Here is a 23,337-nt window from a genome sequence, read left to right as displayed (position 1 = left end):
CTGGGACTGATCCCCTCAGGCTACTGATTGGAGCACAGAATTAGCAATGATTCATCTCAAATGTAGAATATTAAGGGTTGCTGCTTGAAAGAGAAAATGTATACTGACATATCTTTATCTTCGTGTCTTTCAATAACACCAGGTTATTGGGGAAAAGATCCATGAAGCAAACCATTTCTCGTGAAATTCCGATTGCAGAATTTCCAACAGACCAATTTCAAAATCCAAGTTTCATTTTATGCCAAAATGTTTGCTTGGCCTTCAATAATATTAAAACACTGATTCCCTTGCATAACTGAATTAAATTGTATACTTAACTACTTATTGGATCCCATTAATGATAACAATCTTTTGATTAGCAGAAACGAATAGATTAGTGTGTGACAGCACTGACCTTTACGATAAAAGAAATATGTCATAATTAAAATCATTTTAATGATCAGAGCCTGATCCTAAGGGACCTGCACTAATGTTTAACTCCTCCCCAGACAGGAATGTGGTAATCAAGAACTGAATGATTTGCAGAGAGCTGTCAATGAGGAAGGCAGGATTTGGAAATGTTACCATGGTTCTGTTTCAAAATCCAATTCCAAAATGGAGCCTGTGGCAATCCATGAGAAAAGTCAATAAAACAAGAATTACGGTGCAACTTGAACCACAACTTTGGTCACCGGTCCTAAAATCCCTTATGCAGCTTGATGTCAAATTTGTTTGATGACACTCTTCTGCACAGCTTGAGAGATTTCATCACACTAAAAGGTGCTAAATAAATACAAGTTGTTATCATCTGCAGTAGTAAATCTTGTTTCATTAACTTTGTCTCTCCCCATGCCTCTCGCCCCCTGCTAAATCACTGCAGGCTCCATTTTGGAATGGAGTTCTTCAAACACAAATATACTAGCATTTACAAATTCTTCTTTTCCTATCAACAGCTCTCCTCTAAAAATCATCCCACACTCAATTATTGCATTCCCACCCAGAGAGCCTATTGATCATATGTCATGTGGCTCAACCATTCTGCAATCCCTCTCAGCAATACCATATCTCAACCTTTCAGCACATTTTTCCCCACACCTTAAGAACAACCACTTCATTGGCCTCAGCTGCCCCATGTAATATAGCAAGTTACACATTCAATCCACTCCCTGGGTAAAATAGTTCTTCCTGAATTCCTTATTACATTAACCATCTTGTACTGGTGCTTCCTGGTTTTGGACTTCCCAGGAGTGAAGTACCTTTGAGGTCTCCACAATCGAATCTTCAAAACCTTTAAGCGATCAGCCTTCACTTGCCTTAAAAATGGAGCCTCTGCTTGCTCAGTTTTTCCTGGTAATGCTACCATCATCCCCATCATCGGGCAGGCACGGTAGTGTAGTGGTTAGCATAACCCTATTACAGCGCCAGTTCAATTCCGGCCGCTGTCTGTAAGGAGTTTGTACATTCTCCCCGTGTCTGCGTGGGTTTCCTCCGGGTGCTCCGGTTTCCTCCCACATTCCAAAGACGTACAGGTTAGGAAGTTGTGGGCATGCTATGTTGGCGCCGGAAGCATAGCGACACTTGTGGGCTGCCCCCAAAACACTCTATGCAAAAGATACATTTCACTGTGCGTTTCGATGTACTGTACATGTGACTAATAAAGAAATTTTATCTTATCACTTCTTTTTTTTAACCTTTCTCAGTATCTCCACATCCCCTTCTAGACCTTAAGCTTCTCTTCCTGGACCAACTTTCAGATCCTGGCACAGAAATGATTCAAAAATGCAGATTCTCACCTGCCACCTCCAACTCCTATAATTTTTTTTTAAACATCAGACTCGCTTGCATTGATAACACTGCATTCATTCAAACCTCTTAAAGCTTTAGCTGTCGGATGGACTGAATGCTGTGGAACTTAGGCAAAGAAGAAGTGCCCCATTTCAACTGCCACCGGGATAGAGTCACTACATTCGATCAAAACAATAAGTAGGGGCAGTGCAACCGGTCAACAAGGATCTGGATGAGGAGACAAACCTATGATTAAATGCTCCTCATGGCTGCCTAAGGGACCCCTGTTCCTGATATTCTCAACTGCAGTCTGTCCATCAGAGGTGAAGACCACAACAAGCTTGGCAATGATTTGCCATTACCCAGCAGCCTTCTGACACTAGACATTTCGATTCACAAAACCTGCCATTTATATGAGGTACCAATTGTCAATCTTCATAGAACTGCAGGTCGATGCTAGTAAGCATCACCTTAAAACAATAGAAGAAAATGGTGATAAAGGGTTAACATTTTCTGTAATGAATTGAGAACATGGGAACATAAACACAGCAATGCTGACTGCTGGATCAGAATATGCTCCTTCCAAAAAAATTTGTTCTGTTGCCCACTCTGCTGAGCTATCTGGTAAATGAGATTGCACACATATCTAAAGCAATCTATGCGACCCCAATCAATGCCAGTGGATAATATTTGGCAGCTTGGATGCGATCAATTACAATTGCAGGAAGAGATGTTTTCTCCACTAGGAGCCCAACGATTAGTTCCATTAAAATATTTCAGTTTCTTCTCAACACCTTGTCCTTGCTGTCATTTTATCCAGTGAAACCATTTAAAGGAAGTGTCAAAATATAACATCCCATCAACATTTGCTGGTTACTCTAAACCATTAACGTTGAGGCATCTGCTGCAATACAAAACATTGCACATGACAGTATTTCAAATTACTTAGAAGCTTGTCAACTGAATTCTGTTCAATTTCAGCAAGGATAGAAAACAGCTTTCTATTTTAAAAAGGGGAAATCAAACCTGTTCTTCCTTCAGCTTTCTGCAGAAAAGCTGCAACATCCTCTTTGTTCCACTTACAACAGACTTTTGGCATCAAATTTAGTCGATATCCTTTCACAAACAAAGTGAGTGATCCACAAGCGAGAGGGACCGCCTGTTGCTTAACTCAGAGAGTGACACACCTGGGAGTATGCACAGCAATTTAAGTTTGACCGCTTCTGGTGTGAGCATACATGAGCCTTCTTAACATTAAGAGTATGCACCCGTAAATGTTACACATTCCCAGATGTTTACTGGGGAGTGGATGGTTGCCTCCTTCTGTATGCCCCTGGGGAGACCAGTGAAGGCTTTTGATCATTGGCCACCAAGCTACATACCAGAGTAAAACCATCTTGTGGAGTAAATTACTTCAGGAAGCAGCAATATGTGTGAACATCAATAGCAAGCATGAGTACATGACTGCCCAATGAAGAACATGAGAGTGGCAGTGCCCTGCATGGAGGGCACTGCTGATAGTCCAATCCAATAGCCTGACAATGATCAGCCTTGGGTTTGCAATGAAGACTCTCGTATTTTGTTCAATCCTCCACAATAATACTGATGTAACTGAGACCAACTCAAATACAAAACACTAGACTGCCCTACCTCAGAAAATCATTAAAATCATTGGGAACTTGGGGGATAGGGCCATACTTCTAAAGTGAGCCACTGGATTGTCGACAAAGTTTATTTTGTTTCATCTCCTGATTGACTTATAATGATTAAATGGCACATCCAAATTCCAAGTCTAGGAGCTCACTTCTGACACTTTTTACTAGTGACCAGCTAATGTTTAGCAAAAGCTGTCATTTCCCAGCTACTAATAAAACAATATTTATAGTAAATGCAGTGATATTACACTAATGGAAGTATACGGATGGAAATAAAATTATAATGTTCATAATTAGGGGCACTACCCAATTAACACCTGTCCTCTGGAGATATTGCTTTATTTACAACAACTTGCATTTCATATAGCATCGTTAACATAGCAACAAAGCATTTCAAGGGAATATGGATTTAACACACAGCCACTGACAGAAGTTGGGTGCAGATGGTGTGGCGGTGAAGTGGAGAGATTTATCAAGTCCTAGGCTACCCTAATACTCTGCAGTATGTGTCTCATTCCACATAAATCCCATTGGTTTTAGTCTCGATCTTTGTTGTCCTTCATTGATTTTAAGCCTTTTACCCTTGTTTAAATTCCTCCATGGCATCACACTTCTCTCCATAACCACCTCCTGGTTCATACCACACTACCCTCCCCATGAAAGATGCAAGAAGAAGAAAAAAGTGACATCCACCCTAAAATTATCATTCACTCAAATCGGTGCATCGCTTCATCTGAACAATATTTAACTGGATGCAGTAGTCTGGATTTACTCTCTATCATCTCCCATTTTTGTACTCCTTTTATTCAACTGTGATTAGCTCATATTTATGGTATGGCATAGCTGTGACAACAGCCATAACTATAGACACTAAAGAAAACAGGATGAGTTTACAGCAGTGTGATTCTTTGAAGCCAACACATACGTATACACTGATATTTCAATCAAGATCTGCCCTTTCCGTACTGAATTGGGGTGGTTAGATGCACAATTGTGGCCATGCTTGTAATAGCTAGTGAAATAAGCACTGCAGAACATGCAATAACAAGCATTCTCTGGCATTTTAACTGGGCATAATTAGACCAATTACTGCAAATACACAGTAGGGGGACAAAAAACAATTTGCTTTGATATGTGTCATGAGCTATTATCTGATGGGACCAATTCATGAATTCAGATTGATCCCATCATCTATGCTTCACTCGAGTGTTAATACAGCTCAAAATACTCATCCAAGGTGTTGGTGCATTTGGAATGTCAACATTGAGCACTGAAGTGCACTGAGCTCCATTGGCTCGAGTTCTACAACTGGATTTTTTTGCTTTCAGATCTCTTTGTTGTTTCATTCCCTCTTCATCCCTCTGGTGTCCTCCAACCCCACAGCCCTCTTCATCACTTTTGTCTAATCCTTCAACAAGGCAATGTCTGGGATTCCCTCCCCAAAACTCCCTCAATCTTTTGAGAAACTCCCAAAACCTCAAAATAACAAAAAATGAATGCAGGAAATTCAGTAGAGCAGGCAGTGTTTAATGTTTTAAATCAAAGATTTTACATTAGAGCTAGGACATTTTTAAATTGCAGGGAAGGGAATGGATGAAGAGAGACTGAATGATATAAAAGGTGGCGGTGCTGACTGAGAGTGGGTGGTAAAGGTTCGTTAATGGCATCTTAAAACCTCTCAGGTTAAACTTCTGACAGCGTCTCACAATGTGTCACATTTTGCCTGATAATACATGCATTAGGATGGTATCCTACTTTGAAGGTGCCAGAGATACAAGTGGTTATTTTTATTACAATTGTAAATCTATAGCATCAGAATCTATCTGAAGCAAGCACAGGATACATCAACTTCTCATGGTATTTAGGCCTAATGCTGCTTTCGCATGAAGGGTTTTTTTTAGAATGGATAACAGATAGAAACAAATGAACGTAAGTATGCTAGTCAGGCTCTGAAGCTATTCTAACAGTGAATTAGAAATCAGCTAAACTCCTCTCACCTTCTACTAGAGCTTTATATCACTTGCTTAAAATAATCTAACCAAAAGCAAAATACCATAATGCTGGAATGTACAACAGAATTAGTAAATGCTGGAAATGCACAGCAGGCTAGTAGCATTTTAAGAGAGGTCACAGATACAAGATATTTCATAGAGATATGGATTACACATGGAGCTTAAGTTTTTCAGTTTTTAATTTTTGGTTCAACTCAGATGTTCCAATTTTTTTAAATCTTTGTCAAAATCAGGAATTTTTATTATTTAAAAAATGCTGATCAAATTTATGTTTCTTTTATAAATGCAACTAAACTATTCATGACAATAAAAAATATCTGCATATTCAAATGGCTCCATTTTTACTCATCTGGGCTCCCCCTTCCAATCCGCAATCTCAAGTTAACTGGTCACGTCAAAGTATATTCTATTAAGCATCCACAAACAAAGTGACTGATCAGTCATCTGTGCAGAATATTTGCTTTGTGAAAGTCTTCAAGCAAAAAGCATGGTTGACAGTATAACGTACATTGTCAGCACAGTGTTTTATCCATGGAGGAAAACTGGAACTTCTTTTCAGGATATCGTAAAAGATGTAGTTTTTCCTATTCTAGGTTAAAAAAAAAATCCACATCCTGATTGTACGTCAAATCTTTTGTTCACATTCCAGTAGGACTGAATCTGAAGACATAAAACATTAGCTGAACTTGTAATGAGTTTCTGTCACATTTCATAAGATTGTAAATTTTTGCCAGTTTCAGATTCTTTTGCAATAAAATGCCTGGCCTAATTACAGAAACCTTATACAAATCCTGTTTGATATCTGAAAGCCGAATGCTGGTACATTATGTATTCTCCTGCATCCAAATATCTGACTTCCTGATTTACATTTTCTCCAGGTGATGCTTCGTCCCAGTGGGCTAAAACAACAATTTTTTTAAACATGCAATGGGAATAATGCTACACAAATAATAGCTCAACACAGGTTGTGCAGTGCCTGTTTAAACTTTACAAGACACCTAGTAGCAACTGCAAGAACTACTTAATTAGTATCAACTGCATAACAAACAAACTCTTTGGCTTTAAAAACTACTGAGGACACTAGTGCAAAGGGACCCCACTTGCAGTCATTAACAGAAGTAGAAGTGTTCTAAAGTGAAATGGCAGAGGGGTGTCAGGGTATTTCACTGCCACATCACGTCTCACATTAGCAGCATTTTAGAATCCATGCCATCTTAGAAATCTGACAAGTCTGGAATTTATAATACAGGTGACTGGCAATGGGGAAGGCATTATAATCATGGAATGGTCCCTTGTGGTCTATCTCATCTATTCTGACCACAATGCCTATCTAAACTAATCCCATTTGCCCAGCTTAAGCCCATATCCTTCTATTCTTTTCTATCCAAGTACAATAAAAATTGTAATTATATCTGCCTCTGTCCCCTCATTCTAGGTATTCACCACCTCCTGTGTGGGGAAAAAACTTGCACCTCAGATTTCCTTTAAATTTCTCCCCTCTCACCTTAAATCTGTGCCTTCTAGTTCTAGACTCTGCCCCTGCACTGGGGAAAAGACTCTTACTATCTACCCTATCCATGCCCCTTATAATGTCATAAACCTCTAAGATCATCCATCAGCCTCCCAAGTTCCAGGGAGAATAAATCCAGCCTATCCAGTCTCTCCTAATGACTATAGCCGTCCATTCCAGGCAACATCTTTATGCATTTCTTCTGCACTCTCTCTATTGCTACCGCATCCTTCCTGCAGTGCAGCAAGCAGAACTGTACCCAATACTCTAAGTGCGGTCTAACAATGTTTTGTACAGCTGCAACATGTCCCAACTCTTGTGCTCAGTGTCTCAGCCTATGAGACAAGCATGCCAAATGCCCTTCCACAACCCTACCCACCCGGTTGCCACTTTCAGGAAGCTATCGACTTACACCCCACAATCCCTCTATATGTCGATGCTTCGAAACCCCTGCCAACTACACATCCTATCAGAATTTGACCCGAATCTGGAAGTAATGCAGAAAATGCTGGAAACAGAGTTAACAGGCAGAACTGGCAAAGGGTCTTCGACCCAAAACGTTAACTCTGCTTCTCTATCCACAGACGCTGCCTGACCTGCTGAGTGTTTCCGGTATTTCCTGATCTTAATTCCAGCATCTGCAGTTTTTGTTTTGATTTGCATTACAAGCTATGTTGCAGCACTGGTACTCTATGAGGCTACAGTGCCTATCAAGCAGGCACATTAGTCGAGTTTGTGTTCTTCTGATATTCAGTTAATTCTACTTGGGTCGTTTATGCATTTACTACTACTTGTTCTTGTAAAGTTAAACAGGTACTCTATAGCCTGCATTGTCCTATTGCATTATTATTCTCCTCCACAGAATACAGAAAGAAGATGCAGCAGCTATCACTGCTGTCACGTTCCTCCACAGGTTGCTGGCATTCCACATGTGGTTAGGCAATTTAGAAATTATGTTTGAATGTGGGTAACATTGACAGTAGCTAGAATTTATTGTCCCAATGAGGTAGAGGTGAACTCGTTTCATATAACTGAAAATAACAAAAGAACAAAAAATTAATTCACGCTGACGTGGAGCCGCACAGAATTGATGAATAATTCAATGTGACTGGTTCAGTGCCACACACGCCTACTTCATTTCACAAAAGAAAAGCAGAGATCAGTGATTGCCCTGGAGAGAGCACAGAGGAGATACACCAGGTTTGTTGCCTAGATTGAAGGACTTTAATTATGGGAAGAGATTGGATAGGCTGGGCTTGTTTTCTTTGAAGTGCAGGAGGCTGGGTGGGGGGGTGGGGGGGGGGGTGACTTAGTAAGTGTATAAAATTATGAGTTGCATAGACAGGGTAGATATTCCAAATCTTTTCCCATGACATGGGTATCAAAAACAAGAGGGCATAGATTAAAGGCAAGAGGAAGAAATTTTAAAGGGGACGCAAGGGGCAAGTTTTCTTACACAGAGAGTGTAAGATCTCTGGAACACGTTGGCAGAGGAGGTCATGGAGTCATAACAATTGCTGCATCTTAGAGGCATTTAGACAGACACTTAAATTGGCAAGGCATAGAAGGAGAGGGTCCTAATGCAGGTAAATGGGACTGGTGTAGATGGACAAAAGGTTAGTATGGATGCGATGAGGCAAAGGCATGTTTCTGTGCTGTACGAGTCTACGACTCCATTAAGTGCTCAGGTGAGGCCCTGCACTGCTGGGTTGAGTGGGTTGTGTGCCTGCGGGGTTCTAGATACTGCTGGTTGGGTATCAAAAAATTAGAAGTCCTGGCCCTGGTGAGGTTTGGTTTTAATTTTATATTCCATCACTCACTATCTCAAGGTTCACACATCTGCACTTGACAGTCAGAGTTTGTGAACAGCATTCAGAAGCCAAAGCCCGGATCAACACAGGTGATGCTGAGGCTAACTCCAGCGACAGAAAGGGTCGCATATAGATGGGCTCTTTCACAATCACGGAGCAAATGATGCAATGCAAGAATCCAGAGATTGGTTACACCTTGGCCATGTGTCATACTCTTGTGCATAATTCTGTGTATGGGGAACTCCTAAAACTTTGTTCACAGTTATGTCCCTGAAGGAGAAGAATAAAGCATCACCTCTCATGTTGGCACAACTACCCTACTGATAATCAGTCAAAGATTCTAATTCCTAATTGAAACAGCCATTGTGCAAATTTTCCGATACCATTTCCAGTGTTGCCATTTCATCTTCCAGAAGCAGGAGTTAAATGCGTCATCAACACAAACAGATCGCTGTCGGGTTCAGGAAGGGGTCGGAGCTCTTATCTAGTTGCACTACTGGAATAATTTTGGAAGTTCTCTTGACTCATAGTGGTCCAAGAATACCAACTGACCAGTCAAAGGGTTCAGACCGAAACAGGAGAATTATAAGTCACAGGCTTACGCTCGAGAGGGGAAAGGAAAAAATAAAAAGGCTGATTGGAAATTGTTTTCTTGTGAGCTTCACTACAACTATCAAATTACGCAGGTTGTGACAGAACATTTATAAATAAACTAAGGATGTCACAACTACTGGTAACCCAACCAGTATTCAGCAAAACAGCAGATCCATTTGGCCCTATAATCAGGTGCTATTGAAAACACTCCTAATACTGTCACATTGTGCTAGTAAACTCAAACAACATCCTCTTTACAAGCAATGGACCCACCTCAGCTGCTGATAAATGAGACTGCTGAAAGGATGCAAATTATTTTTTTGTAGCGCCTTTGCAATTTTTAGAACTCTCTTCCACAAACAGCAATACATGCCAAGACAGTTAATGTTGATCTTAGGACTGTGGTTCATACTTATAGAATGTAATGTGGCACTGCCCATAAGCTTATCACACTGGATTCTTACCCAATAGATTAGACAGATCGTCAGATGACATTTACTCGAATGCAAGTCTCCATAGTGACGGACATGTGACTGCACTGTGTAATGAATTGACCTGTACGATTGGTATGCAAGACAAGTTTTTCACTGTACCTCGGTACAAGTGACAATAACAAACCAATACCATCCTGCTCTACAAATATATGGCAGTGCCGTTGGAACGGCACTGGCTAGAAAAATATGTCCCTCCACTTTGCACCCAGCCCAAACTTTACCCCATTTAATTTCCAAAACCAGTCAACGGGTATGGTTATTAACTCCAAATTATGAATTATTTTGCAATCAACAAGGCCCACTCCAGTCACTCGGACACAAAATTTTGGCCACCATTCCCAAAGGCAGGTTTGCAGAATTAGATGTGTCATCTTTTGGATGAAACCTCAAACCAAAGCCCCATCCATCCTCATAGATGGATACCAAAGATCTCATGCCAATATTACAAAAAAACGATGTTCATTATCATTCTCATGACATTACTTCCTAGGTGAGTTCTCTGCATGTTGGTCAAAAGTTATCCATCAAACAACACCACCAAAAATAATGATTTGATTATTATCACCTTGTTGCTTATGGGACTATTGCACTAATGGGTCGTCACATTTTTGTGTTAGAATTCTGACTACATGACATTTATTCAAATACAAATTAATTCACAAGATGAGAGGAATACTGGGAATAAACAGTATTTATTGCCCATCCTGATTACCCTTGACCTGTGTATTGCCAGGTAATTTCAAAGGGGGTAGTATAGGCCAGATCGGGGAGGAGCAGTAGATTAATGCACTTCCCAGAAGTGCATTAATTACCACTTGAATTATTAATGAAAATTCAGTCATTTCAGGGTCACCTTTACCAATGATACCTTTTTATTCCAAATTAACTGAACTATCCTCTAAAATGGCCTGGAAAAGCAATTAGGGATGAACAATAAATAGAAGCCTTCTAAGTGGCCCTACATCCTATGGATGACTAAAGGACACAAACTGAACTTCAGAGATGGGATTTGAGGGTTTGTTCTTGATGTTGAGACAGTGTTTGACTGAGCAAAGCATCAAGGAACCAGAGTGAAACTTGTCAAGGAAAAACAAGGTGATGACAGCCATATTCAATTGCTTCAACCTTCAGGCAAGAACCTCTCATACGATAAAAGATGAATTCGTGATCTCCCAATCTACCTTGTCGTTGCCTTTGCACTTTATTTGACTACCTGTACTACACTCTCTCTGTAACAGTAACACTATATTTTGTATTCGGCTTTTCTTTTTACTACCTTGACGTACTTATTGTCTGGAATGATCTGTCTGGACGGAACGCAAACAAAAGCCTTTCACTGTATCTTGGTACACGTGACAATAATAAACTGATACCAACAAAAAGTGGGTATGCCTGCTGCTGATAGTATAGTTTTCAATTCTACTTGCAATTCCTCAGATAACAACACAGTTCCAACAAGATCTGGGCTGGAAAGTTACAACTAACAATATGAAGCATCTCCAATAATAGGGAATCTAACACTTCACCTTGATTTTCAGTAACATTCCTTATACCAAAACTCAAACTCCCATCACCCACAGTGGGACGATTGAGGGAAGGGCAGTCACCAGACACTTAACAGGAGCAGCCACCTAAACACTGTGTACGTGAGCAGAGTGGAGGCTGGATATCCTGCAGTGAGTGACATACCTCCCAAGTCCCCAAAGCCTTTCCACCACCTACATAAACTTGGAGTATGATGGAATACTCTCCAGCTGCCTCGATGAGTACAGCTCTAAAATTAATCAATAACCTCAACATCATCTAAAATAACAATCTGGTTGATTGCCACCCCACCCACCGTGGTAAACAGTCACTCCCTCCACCACAGAATACCATAACTATAGAGTGCACCACCCAAAAACGTACAACGGCAGCTCTCTGAGGCTTTTTCAGCAGCTCCTTGCTAACAACAAACATTTATCATCTACAAGTACAAGGACAGTAGGAAAATGAGAATGCCACAGCCTGTAGGTTCCTCTCCATTTCATAAACTATTTATCATTGGATCAAAATCCTAAACTTACTACTGAATATACCGGGGGAGAACATTCACCACAAAGGAACCAGTGCTTCAAGGAGGCTTAGTCCTACTTGAGGGTAAAAGAGAGGGTAAAAGAATATTTCAACGTGCAATCACATTGGAATAGCCATTAGAGTGTTGTCCTTCCAACTAATAACGACATCCTGGGTATAAATAATCAAAAGAAACCGAGAAACAATTAAATGTGTTTGTTTAAACATCATAATTCAGCAATTAAGAAATCAAATCGCCAGCTTGTCAAGATGACTATTTATAGGTTAATCCAATAGTTACTAAATATACTGAAACTCATCAGGGACCGAGGTCTCGAGAACGTCATGGAAGAATTTCTACACAGCTCAGCTAACACGAAAAAAACAGGAAGGATAAATAGCATTGATTCATTCCTTATTTAAGCTGTTATCAATCACATAAAATGGGAATCATCTCCCATTATACTGGGATGCAACTTTGGAAGAGATTCTCCTCTTCTTCACCAACACTCCACCAGTTTTCATTTCCCACCTTCTGATGCTACAAATTTTTCTTGAATCCAAGTTAGAAAGGTGAAAAAGGTGAATGAAAAGAAAGCCCCACCCCACCCAGTTGACATTCTACCAGCCTGGTAACCATATCTTGCAGTGATAAAGAAGTTATTGACTAACCAGATCAGTCTCCAATGTGTCTCTGGAAATGACATGGGTAAACTCCCAGTGGTCAGACTTTTGGAAAGGCTGGGGCCAAATTCAGTTGTCTTGTTGCAATTAACATGCTATTTGTCAAATTACTAACAAATACTCTCAGCATCTTTCTGGACAGCTGGTTCAATAGAGTTGACATATTCTTTCTGCACATTATTTTCAATATACTTCTCCCTCAAGGGTCAAGTTCTACTGTCCTAAAAACAATGTTAAAACAGTGCAACAGAGGGCAGAACTTTGGACCTTCTGATCTGCAGAATGCAACATACTGGATTTTTGCATCCAAAACCCAGGCACTCTTCTACCTATTATCAAAAACTATTCCACCCTTCTTTCTTATTGTCCCTCAGTTAGGACAGTGAAATGCCAATGGCAGCACGTGTTCAAAGCAGCACAGACCAGTACAATGAAATATTTCCTGTTAAAGGGAACTTAATCTGCATCAATAGCTTTTGAACATCATTTTGGTGTACCAATGCCTTGATGTTAAAATTCTCATCTTTGCATTCCAATCCCTCCATTGCTTTCCACTCTGTCTCTCTGTTACTGCCTGGAGCCCTAAATCCTTCCAGGATATCTGCACTTTTACTTCTAGTCTCATTCATTTCTGACTCCTATCGCCCTACCATTGTCAGCCATGCCTTGGACAGCAAGCTTTGGAAAGCTTTTTACCCCTCTCAGCTTTTGTCCTTGAGATGCTCCTTTGATGAACATCTGCTTAAATGATTTGACGTCAAATTAGTGTATCAAATTTACTCCTGTGTAATAGTGAGAGGTTTATTGTGCTGTAATAAGAGATGTAGGTGAAAGGTTGGTCATCTTGAGTATAAAATTAAAACTTGACCCAATCCCAAGCACAGCTGATCCAAACTTGAATATTTGTATTTTTTTCCTAACCCAACCCCATTTGCAGAACATTATGCCTGGATACCAACAACTTGAACTTGACATACACATTCAAGAAAGGCATTCCCAGCCTGGGTGAAGACTTCTGACCAAGACTCACCCTCCTCCCCATATCCCCCCACAAACCATGGGCAGATTTCACCACCTGACTCCAAGGCTAAATTTAAGCCAATGTCTAGGAAAGTGTTGTCCATTTCTGACCATCAGTCCCCATTCACTTTTTTGCTGGATATACCCTACTGCTGACACACCATCAAACTTGAAATCTACCACCAAAAATTACCCTATCATTTTCGCATCAAAGTCCCTCAGATACTCCCTGCTCAAATACCCAACAAACTGACCGTCAATTGACATTGAGTCAGACTATCCTGGATACAGCAATGACCAAACACTGTACAACCTGACCCAAACCCAAATGTTTTGACAAAACACAGACCTGGCCCAAAGCCCACACGCAGGCTTGTGTTGGGTGGCTAAGGTCTACCATAGATGGCACTGAAATAAAAGAAACAAACCAGGAGCAGCCCAAGCTGGCAGCAGCTAGACACCAAGTAGGTCACTGTTTGCCGATTATCTTTCAGTTTGATCTTGAGTATTTAGTCAACGTAACCATTGGATCATGATGACCAAAACTAACCATTTCACTTCCACAATATACAGGGGAGGAGATTCCAGAATTATAATGTGTAGGTCAGATTTCTAACACTGACCTACCAGTGGGATTCCTACATGCTTACATTCCAAAAATTAAAAAAAGATACAAATTTTCCCCAAGAGGGGTCACTCATCTTTGCAATATGGTAGGAGAAAGAGTTAACATCACAAAAGAGCTGTGACCTTTGCAGACTCATTTTGCAACATCAACCCTCTGACCCTCATTCCTGGCCAATATAGATAGAATCTTGGCAGTCAAGAGCAGTATAACAAGCCACTCGTAACTCAATATTTTTAACCACTTTTTGGAAGGGTTGGCAGTATGATGAATCAGCTCAAAGAATATTTGCAATCAACCAGAAATAGGCTTTAAATTATTGTTTGTCAGTGAACTTTTTTTTAAATTAATCAGGTGAGTTTAGATAATATTTGCTAGTGGTAAACAGTATTTCTGAAATCATCACAATGACAAATATAATTAGTAACCACATCACCTAATCCTCAAGGATTGCAACTCAGGTTTTTTTTTAAACATTGTGAAACAAATCTTTAATGTCTAACAGCAAAGTCGTCAGACGGAAAATGAACTACATCATGATGTGACTGGCAGATTAAACTTACTGGGTCAAATAGCCTCTTTCTATTCCATGAAGTGATTATGATTCTAAGCAGCAATGCCCAGAGGACACTGAGTGCCAGTTGAAAAGTCCTGTAAACGGTAGAGTGGAGGAGGATAGGGAGAGCAGAGACATTGAAAGGAGGATGAAGCAAGTAGTACGAGGCTTACTCAATGTGGGAGCAGTATTTAGTTTGACCTGGCCATGTCCTGCATCCTCAGATTGCAAAGAACATTAAACCCATCCTTTACAGAGAACCCTACAATTCAAGAGGACTTTTGGCTCATCAAACCCATCCAAGTTCTTTGAAGGAATCGTTAGTCAGTCCCACCCCACTGCTCTTTCCCCTGCAATATCTTCCCTAAGAGATTCTACTTCCATTATTCCTTCCGTTCTGCACCCTAGCAACCCAATTCCCCTCCGTGACCACAGCCTCCCCCTTGTTCCCACCTCCATCACCACTTCCAGTGCCTCAACCCTTTGAGATCTCTGCATCTCTCTCCATCTCAGTGCCAAGTTCTGGAATTTTCTCCACTAATCTCTGCTCTTTGCCCTCTAACATCCATCTTACTGTCTACCACTTTAGCCAAGGTTTTGTTCCCAAGACCTGCTTATGACTCAGTTATGCACCTGGCCTGCTCTACAGCTATTAGATGCCTGACTGCCTGCAAGAAAATCTATCAAAGGGCAGATCAAAAATCCTACAAGATAAAAATTTGAAAGTGTACCGGTGTGGGTTTGTCGATGACTTTCCAGGGCATCTTCTTTGGAGAACTGTGCTCCACACTGGTCACAAACAAAGGCCTTTGCACCTGCTGGAATAGAAGAGAAACAATACAGTTTAGGGCAGGAAGGTTTGTAAAATAAAGTGCATCTGGGTCTCAGCACTCATTCGTCAAAGGACTGGAGAGTAATGTTGTGAAGGAAATCCTGAGTAGCATACCTCAGCTGCAAGACAGAGATGTAAACCTTATTAAGAGCATTCTGGTTGTACATATACAAACATCAAAAGCATTAAAAAAAAACTCTGCAAATTTATGTTATTTATTTTTGGGAGCCAAGTGCCGCTGCCAAGGCTAGCATTATTAAACAGTGCCTAATTTCCCTTAGGAACATAGAACAGTACGTCACAGGTCCAGGCCCTTTGGCCCACAATGTCTGTGCTGAGCAGGATGTCAAATTAAACTAATCCCTTCTGCCTGCACATGATCCACGTCCCGCAATTCCCTGCATATCCATGTGTCTAACAGCCTCTTAAACGCCACTATCGTGTTTGCTTCCACCACTAGCACATTCACCAATATGTAAAAAGATAAACTTGTCCTGCACTTTTTCTTTAAACTTTCCCCCTCTCACCTTAAATGCCTCATGTCCTCTAGTATTTGACATTCCTACCCTGGGAATAAGATTCTGGCTGTCTACCCTACCTATGCCTCTCAATTTTATAAATGTCTATCGGGTCTCCCCTCAACCTCCGACACTCCAGAGAAGACAACCCAAGTTTGTCCAACCTCTCCTTATAGTTCATACTCTTTAATCCAGCCAGCATCCTGATGAACCTCTTCTGCACCCTCTCCAAAGCTTCCACATCCTTCCTGTAATGGGGCAACCAGAACTGCACACAACACTCCAAGTGCAGCCAAACCAAAGTTGCATACAACTGCATCATGACTTCCTGACTCTTGTACACTATGTCCCTAGCAATGAAGGCAAGTTTGCTATATGCCTTCTTTATCACTTCATCGACTTGTAGTGCCACTTTCAGGGAGTTATGGGCTTGGACCCTAAGATCCCTCTGTACATCAAAGGTGGTGGTGAACCACCTTCTTGAACTATTTCACTTCTTCTGGTGAAGATAAACCCACTGCTATGGGGAGCTCGTTCCAGGATTTAAACCCAGCAACAATGAACAAGCTGTGCTACATTTCCAAACGAGAATGGAGTGCAACTTGGAGGGATGCTACAGAGGATGGAGTTTCCGTGTGTCTGCTGCCCTTGTCCTTGGCAGTAGAGGTTGCAGGTTTGGGAGGTGTTGCCCGAGCAGCTTGGGTGAGTAACTGCAGTGCATTTTATCAATGGATATATGGCTGCCACTGTGTGCTGGTTGTGAAGGGCAACCACAATCAGTTCAGGTCGGGTGTATATTGTGATGAGACATTTGGGTTGGGTTTGGTCTGGTCATGCCATACCAACCAGGCTCAGTACTTAATCCAGGTCAGGACATTTGCTCAGCATTACTGCATGTTTTCTTGATCAATATTGGGTGTTTTATCCTTAGATTGATTAATTGCATGTTTGTGATCATTAGATTTACAAGGATGGTTGGGTCAGGTAGGAGAAAACTTACAAGTACTTCACCTCCAGTGGAGTTCAGATTGGTGCGATTGATTATACACCCAAGGACACAAATCTGAACCAATCCTTCATCTACAGACAGTAAGGACCACCAGATGCCCCAGCAACTCAAAGGTTAACACTCAGCTCCCACAGAAGAACACCTCTTCACAACAGGACAACTTTCCACCACTTGAGAATGGGCCAAAATAGAACAAGTAATGTTGAACTATCAGATAAAAATTGTTAAATGAAGTTTGATCTCTTTCCAGGTGATCAGCAAATTGTGAAGAGGCAAATTATAAATTAAGCACCGCACAATTCTACAAACACTGCAAGGTTAAAAGGTGTGGTGTTAGTAGATGTGATTATCAAAAGAATTGTAATATGAATAAGGCTTTGTTTCCAAGCTCAACGGTGGCTATAATGAGCAAAACAGGAAACTGCCTATCTGATCAGCAAACCAACGCTCTCAGTGAAAACCAGAGTGAAAAGTATTAGAGGTGCAGACTGATAGAAAATAGTCTCCAGACACAACTGAACGAGACAGGATCAAAAAACAAAAAAGAATCGGTTATCTAACACTGAAAATGTAAAAGGTGTTTGTGTGTTTAATATTGGAGGTGTTGTATCAGATAAAATCATCATGGCTAAAGAACTTTTACCTTTGTTGAAGATGAAATCCACCCAAAACTTGAAGTGGTTAAACAGAAAAATAAAAGATACAATAAAAGATATGCTGTTTCCTCTTTGCCTTCGTGCACGTACAGTCTAATCTGTGCTGGAGACAGCCAGGGCTTAGGTAGTAAACACTCTCACCATCGACTCAGGGTTGTGAGTTCAAGTCCCACTCTGGCGTCTAGATAGACAATCCAGTGATGTACCAAAAAAGTTGTACAAAAACTGAGATAGGTGCACATTCCACTATTTCCAGGGGTAGTACGAATGTGGTGGGCTGACATTTCTGTGCTGTATAACTCCATTACTTTTTCTGACTCTGAGATCAGAGGTGATCATTCCAGCACTCTGAACAATTATCCTTCAACAAACATAATTGGGAAAAACATATCATATTATCCAATTGCGGCTTGTGGAAGCTTGCTGTGCTTATTTTGGCTGTCATATTTCCTACATTCCAACAATAATTATTGGTGCTTTCCTTTCATTGTCAAACTCCTGTCCTTCAAGTAACTGGGGTTTGAAAATGAAAGAGTAGCATCAAGCGCCCCAATGTTGAAAGCAGATCTGCTACTAAAGGAAAGCAGATGATTCATTCATCAGCTTGGATTCACGTTTGGTTGTTTTTCTTAATGCTCGGCAGTCTGCAAGTAATCTAAAGCAGGCTTCACAGATTTCTGAACTCATGCTCTGGCAAACGTAGATCCCATTACTTTCATCTAAGTGTTTGGACAAAGCATAAGAACATTTACAAAATAATTTCCAGTGGGACTGGGACCCATTTGTGCAGAGAAGGTCAAATCTGGGATACTTAAGTAAGGGATCCGAGGCTTATTCAAATGAGAGTAAGTGGAGAGAGACTGGTGGGCATACTCCATTCAAACATAAAATTTACTTCAACAATTCCAAGACCATTTGGGCCATTTTCACAAATTAGTTTCAAATCTGGATGTAAACTTGCCTGGAGAGGTTACACGGCGGCTGGGCTCAGATACGTGGTTACTGCTGCAAAGTTTTAGGACTGGGATAGGTTGATACTAAAGTGAATGCAAGCAGTAACCAATACCCAGCACTATGGACAATTTAGCCAAGGTCAAATTTCTTGCCTATTATCCTTATCACTGTCACATTGTGGGAGCTGGCAGTGTGTATTTCCCACAATGCAACAGTAGCTACTCTTCACAATGACTTCATTGGCTGGAAACCTTTTTGGGACATCCTTATATCATGAAAGGAAGAGGGAACCTTACGATTCCCACTTACAATCACTTGAGGATCAAACATTGCACTCTATTCTAGTTAGTTTTCAGATAAACACAATATTACGGATTGACAGCAGAGAGGATACGGAATTTACAAACTCTGCAGTGTTATCAAACTAATTAATGATATTCAAATTGACCACAGTTAATATTATTTAAATTAACAATTGCTTTCAATAAGGATCTTTCAGTGCATGAGAAAGGATTTTTTTTTAAATGACATCAAAACAAGCAATTCCTATTTTGCAACAGTGACACCAAAAGCATTGGAGAGGTTGGCAGTGGGAGAAGGGAATGGGAGTGGGTATTGGACCTTCTTCACTGAATATTGATCCTTCACATCAACATCAATAGCATAATTTCAAGGAAGACCAACATTCTTCCAAGTGTCCTCGTCAATATTTAATCTAAAATCATCATTTAATTGTTATCCAATCATTACCATACTGCAGTTTGTGGGAGCTTGCTGTTCAAAACCTGTTTCCAAAACTGCAACAGGAACTACATTTCAAAAGCATTTCATTGGTTGCAAAGTACTTTGAGGAAATGAGAGGCGCTATAATAATTCAAGTATTTATTTCTTTTTATGTTGCACATTAATCTGCTGTAGCTCAAACTGGAAGATGCAAGTTGGACTAAAGCTACTTGATCCAAAATTTCTCACATCAACCAGCTAGCAGAGGGATTTATAGTTTTCCCATTATTAGTTACAACCCATTTTGCATCAAGTAATTGGAATTACATCAAACTGGAATTAAAATATCACTTGTACTGAGATTTATCACCATTACAAATAATTGCAATATCTGGATGACTGCATTATTCAGAACATATCACTTTTTTCTTGATGCTATACAAGCTAAATATTTAATTCATTTTCCAAGTAAATATTAGTTAATCCCAAATTCTTTGATTACACTTCAATCCATTATATTTTAGTTTGTTCAGTCATCCAATTTCAAAGCACAGACTTGAAATAAACATCCAAAAGCATGAATTATTACCATTCTATGAACAGCGACAAACAGTTATTCTTTTAGAAACCTGTTAGCCCAGATCATAACTGTCAACTGTCACCGTCCTCCCAACTTTCAAACCCTCTCCCACTACATTTTTTTTATGATTTTGAAATACTCAACGTAAAGACATAATATCTTGTCCTACGAACACTGATGAGGAAATTTAACTTGTACTCAGTCCAGATGAATGGACTACAACTTTCATGCTCATTTTAAAATCCCCCCCCATAACTCCCCATTATACTATCTCAGTAATCGCCTTCAGCCCAACATCCCTGAAGATATTGAATTACCCCTGACTCTCCTCAGAATTTTGTTCCCTCAGATTTTCCAGACTTACAAAAAAACTTCAGAACACTTAATTTATTCACATTGTTAATCCTTCCAACATTGCTCCCACCACCTCATTTTGTCCCTCCCAATTGGAAACGTCCTCTTAGAACTGAAGAGTATTTCAGAGACGAAAATAGTAGTTGATAATAATTGAGTTGTTGATAATAGTTTAAAATTAACAGCGTTGCAATGCGATCTGCCGATGGAAATTATCATCATCTCAGCCCTATATTCCTCTGGACCTTGCAGGTGGAATAGGTTAATGGTAAAATGAGTTACTGTACCAGAATGGGTTAATGTACCAGAATGGGTTGAGGCAGTTGTAGTATCCCACCCTAATCCCATTCCCTGTTGGCATTTTACAATGCTATATTGTTAACTTCCAATCTAACTGCAGAAATCTAAAATAAAATTTGAAATAATTCCATCCACTGGAAGGAATGACTGTAGACTGAAGCCCATCGTAAGTTCCTTTATTTATTACTTAAACAAGTTAATTTAAATGTATTTAATTATTTCATTTGTTTGAGTAAATAATTTAATTTAATTTTTTAAAACATAGTCTTATTAAAATAGTGGCCAAGTCACTGGATTCCAACTTTCTTTTGTTTGCAGACAGCTGTCGCTGTCACCAATCAGGGAACGCCCCCCACTCCCCTCTACAAAATTGGGAAAGTTTAACCTTAAAAGGAAATTGTTAAGGTGGTTTTCACAGATTTGTTCCATTAAAGGTGGAGCCCGCACGGTTACCGCCAACGGCACTCCGTCGTGATCACAATCACTAGAAATCATGGGGAGGAGGTCTCAGTCTTAAAGTGCTTTCCAGATGGGAGCCAGAGTACAGCATGCGCAACATGCCATGGAGGTGAAGGAATGATGTGGCTCCAGTACGAGACCAAACCCTATCACATCCTCACCCAATGATTATCAATGCAGATTGAATCCTGAGTTGCCCGTGGCCCCCTAGCTATTGACAAGCCCTGTGCAGAGATCGCAAGTAATGCCGAGAGACTCAGCAATGCTGTGTGAACATCATTAAACTTTGCAAGCTCATGCTAGCATATGCAGACAGCTATATATCGATGTCCCAGTGGAGACCCTTTCATTCTCCTCTACTTGTTGACTTGTTACTGGGTTTACCCCTCCTTTCACTTGGGGTTAAGAACAATGGCTGCAGATCGCTACATTTGTGGTCAGTAAGGCAGGAATAGACATTGCACGTGACTATGTTGTTGTTGCACGACACTGGAACAAGGCCAGCCATTCCTGAAAGCACCCAGTCCAAAGGGCAGGGTTTCAACAGGAAATGATCACTATCGCAATAAGCCATGCACAAAATGGCTCTTATGCAATTTGCACATTAAAACAGAACGGCTGGGAGCAGACTTTTATCTGTTCATTTTCCATCATCTGGCCCTTGCTGCAAAGACGATCCCCAATTGTCCTCGAGAAGGTGTTGGCGAGCCACCTCCTTGAACAGCCACAGCCTTGATGAAATCATTCCCGGAATGTTATTGATCAGATCGTTCCAGGATTTAGTCTTAACTGTAATGAAGAAACAGCATTTCCAAGTCATTTGGAGGGGAATGTGAAGATGGTAGTGTTCCATTCACCTGCTGCCTTGTCCGTCTTGTAGAGGTTGCAGGTTTGGGAGTTGTGAAGGAATGGCCTGGGTAAGTGTAGACATTAGACAATACACACTGCCGTCCTTACGACAGTGGTGGGGGAAATGAACATTCCAGCATGCGAATGAGGTGACAATCAAATGGGTTGCTTTGTCACGGATGTTGTTGAGCTTCTTGAGTGTTGTTGGAACTGCACTCATTTGGACAAAGGGGCAGTATGCCATTGTGCTCCTGATGTGCCTTGTAGAGTGCCTTGGGGTGTCAGGAGGCAAGTCATTCACTAAGGATACCTGGCCTCTGATCCACTCCTGCAGCCATAATATTTTTGAGCCAGGCCCAACCTAGTTTCCAGTGCACAGCAATCTTCGGGATATGACCAGTGATGAACTCATCAATGGCAAAGTCATTGAACATAGTGTCTGACCAGTAGGAAACAACAGCTTCGAGGACTGGACAGTGGTCAACTCAGGCCTGTCAAAGACCCAAGCCATCGATTGAACCTCCCTCTGCCCATTTCAAAAGATTGCCTCAGATTTTCCTGCAAACCTCTTATTCTTATCAAGACTTCCAAACAAGGATAAACTGTGGAGAGCCCTTTCTCATTATCCACTTTCATTTCCCACCCTCCACATCCCCACTGAGACACCTCACTTCCCTTCCCAACTTATTATATTCAACTTGATTCTTTCTTGAGAAATTCACCAGACATGGGTATATGCTTTTTTTTGTTTCATCTCTTTTTCTATCTTCTTGTTATCCAAGGAGTCCTGACTTTAGTTCCCTCTTGCGGGAATGTACCTAAACATTTCGTCCTCAAAGATCACCCACTGTTCTAATGTAGTTTCTCACGTCAATCTTTATTCCTCCACTCTGGCTCGATGTCCTCTCGTCCCATTGACGTGAGCAACAGTGCCCAGCTTATAAGCCCCACAACTCCAGTGGCCCGGGTTCAATGTCTGGAGTTTGCATGTTTTACGACCTCATGTCACCTACAACCATTCTCCAAGTACCCTGTTGAAATAACAGCAGCTGACATGATTCTCCTTCCAAGATACCAGTTCAGTGCTGGAAATCCGTGCAAACCTTACAAGCTGAGGGCTGCTGACTGGTTCACAGCACGAGACTGGCAGTTACACACGAAGAGTGTTCAGCTGTAAACCAGCCAACTGGACAAAACTCCAGTTATCCTGTTGTGGTATATGAAATAGACGTCATAAAGACTGCTTATTTATAAAGTGGTCACCCTTTTAAGTATTGTATCATATGATGAACTACTTGCTGGGTTACAACAATATTTTGTGGA

At 40.7% G+C, this 23,337-nt stretch overlaps 1 protein-coding gene across 10 annotated transcripts in view; it reads right to left on the bottom strand.

The window, feature by feature from the left end:
• zbtb16a (zinc finger and BTB domain containing 16a) overlaps positions 1-23,337 on the bottom strand; it is a 204,967-nt gene that overhangs the window by 56,636 nt on the left and 124,994 nt on the right. For all 10 annotated transcript variants that reach the window (XM_052039749.1, XM_052039757.1, XM_052039758.1 and 7 more), the window contains exon 4: positions 15,512-15,598. In XM_052039749.1, coding sequence (XP_051895709.1) covers positions 15,512-15,598 — 87 coding nt within the window. The remainder of the gene's footprint in view (positions 1-15,511; positions 15,599-23,337) is intronic.

Source organism: Pristis pectinata, chromosome 27 (genome assembly GCF_009764475.1).
Source record: "Pristis pectinata isolate sPriPec2 chromosome 27, sPriPec2.1.pri, whole genome shotgun sequence".
NCBI classification, from domain to species: domain Eukaryota; kingdom Metazoa; phylum Chordata; class Chondrichthyes; order Rhinopristiformes; family Pristidae; genus Pristis; species Pristis pectinata.
This window is presented reverse-complemented; position numbering and strand designations above follow the sequence as displayed.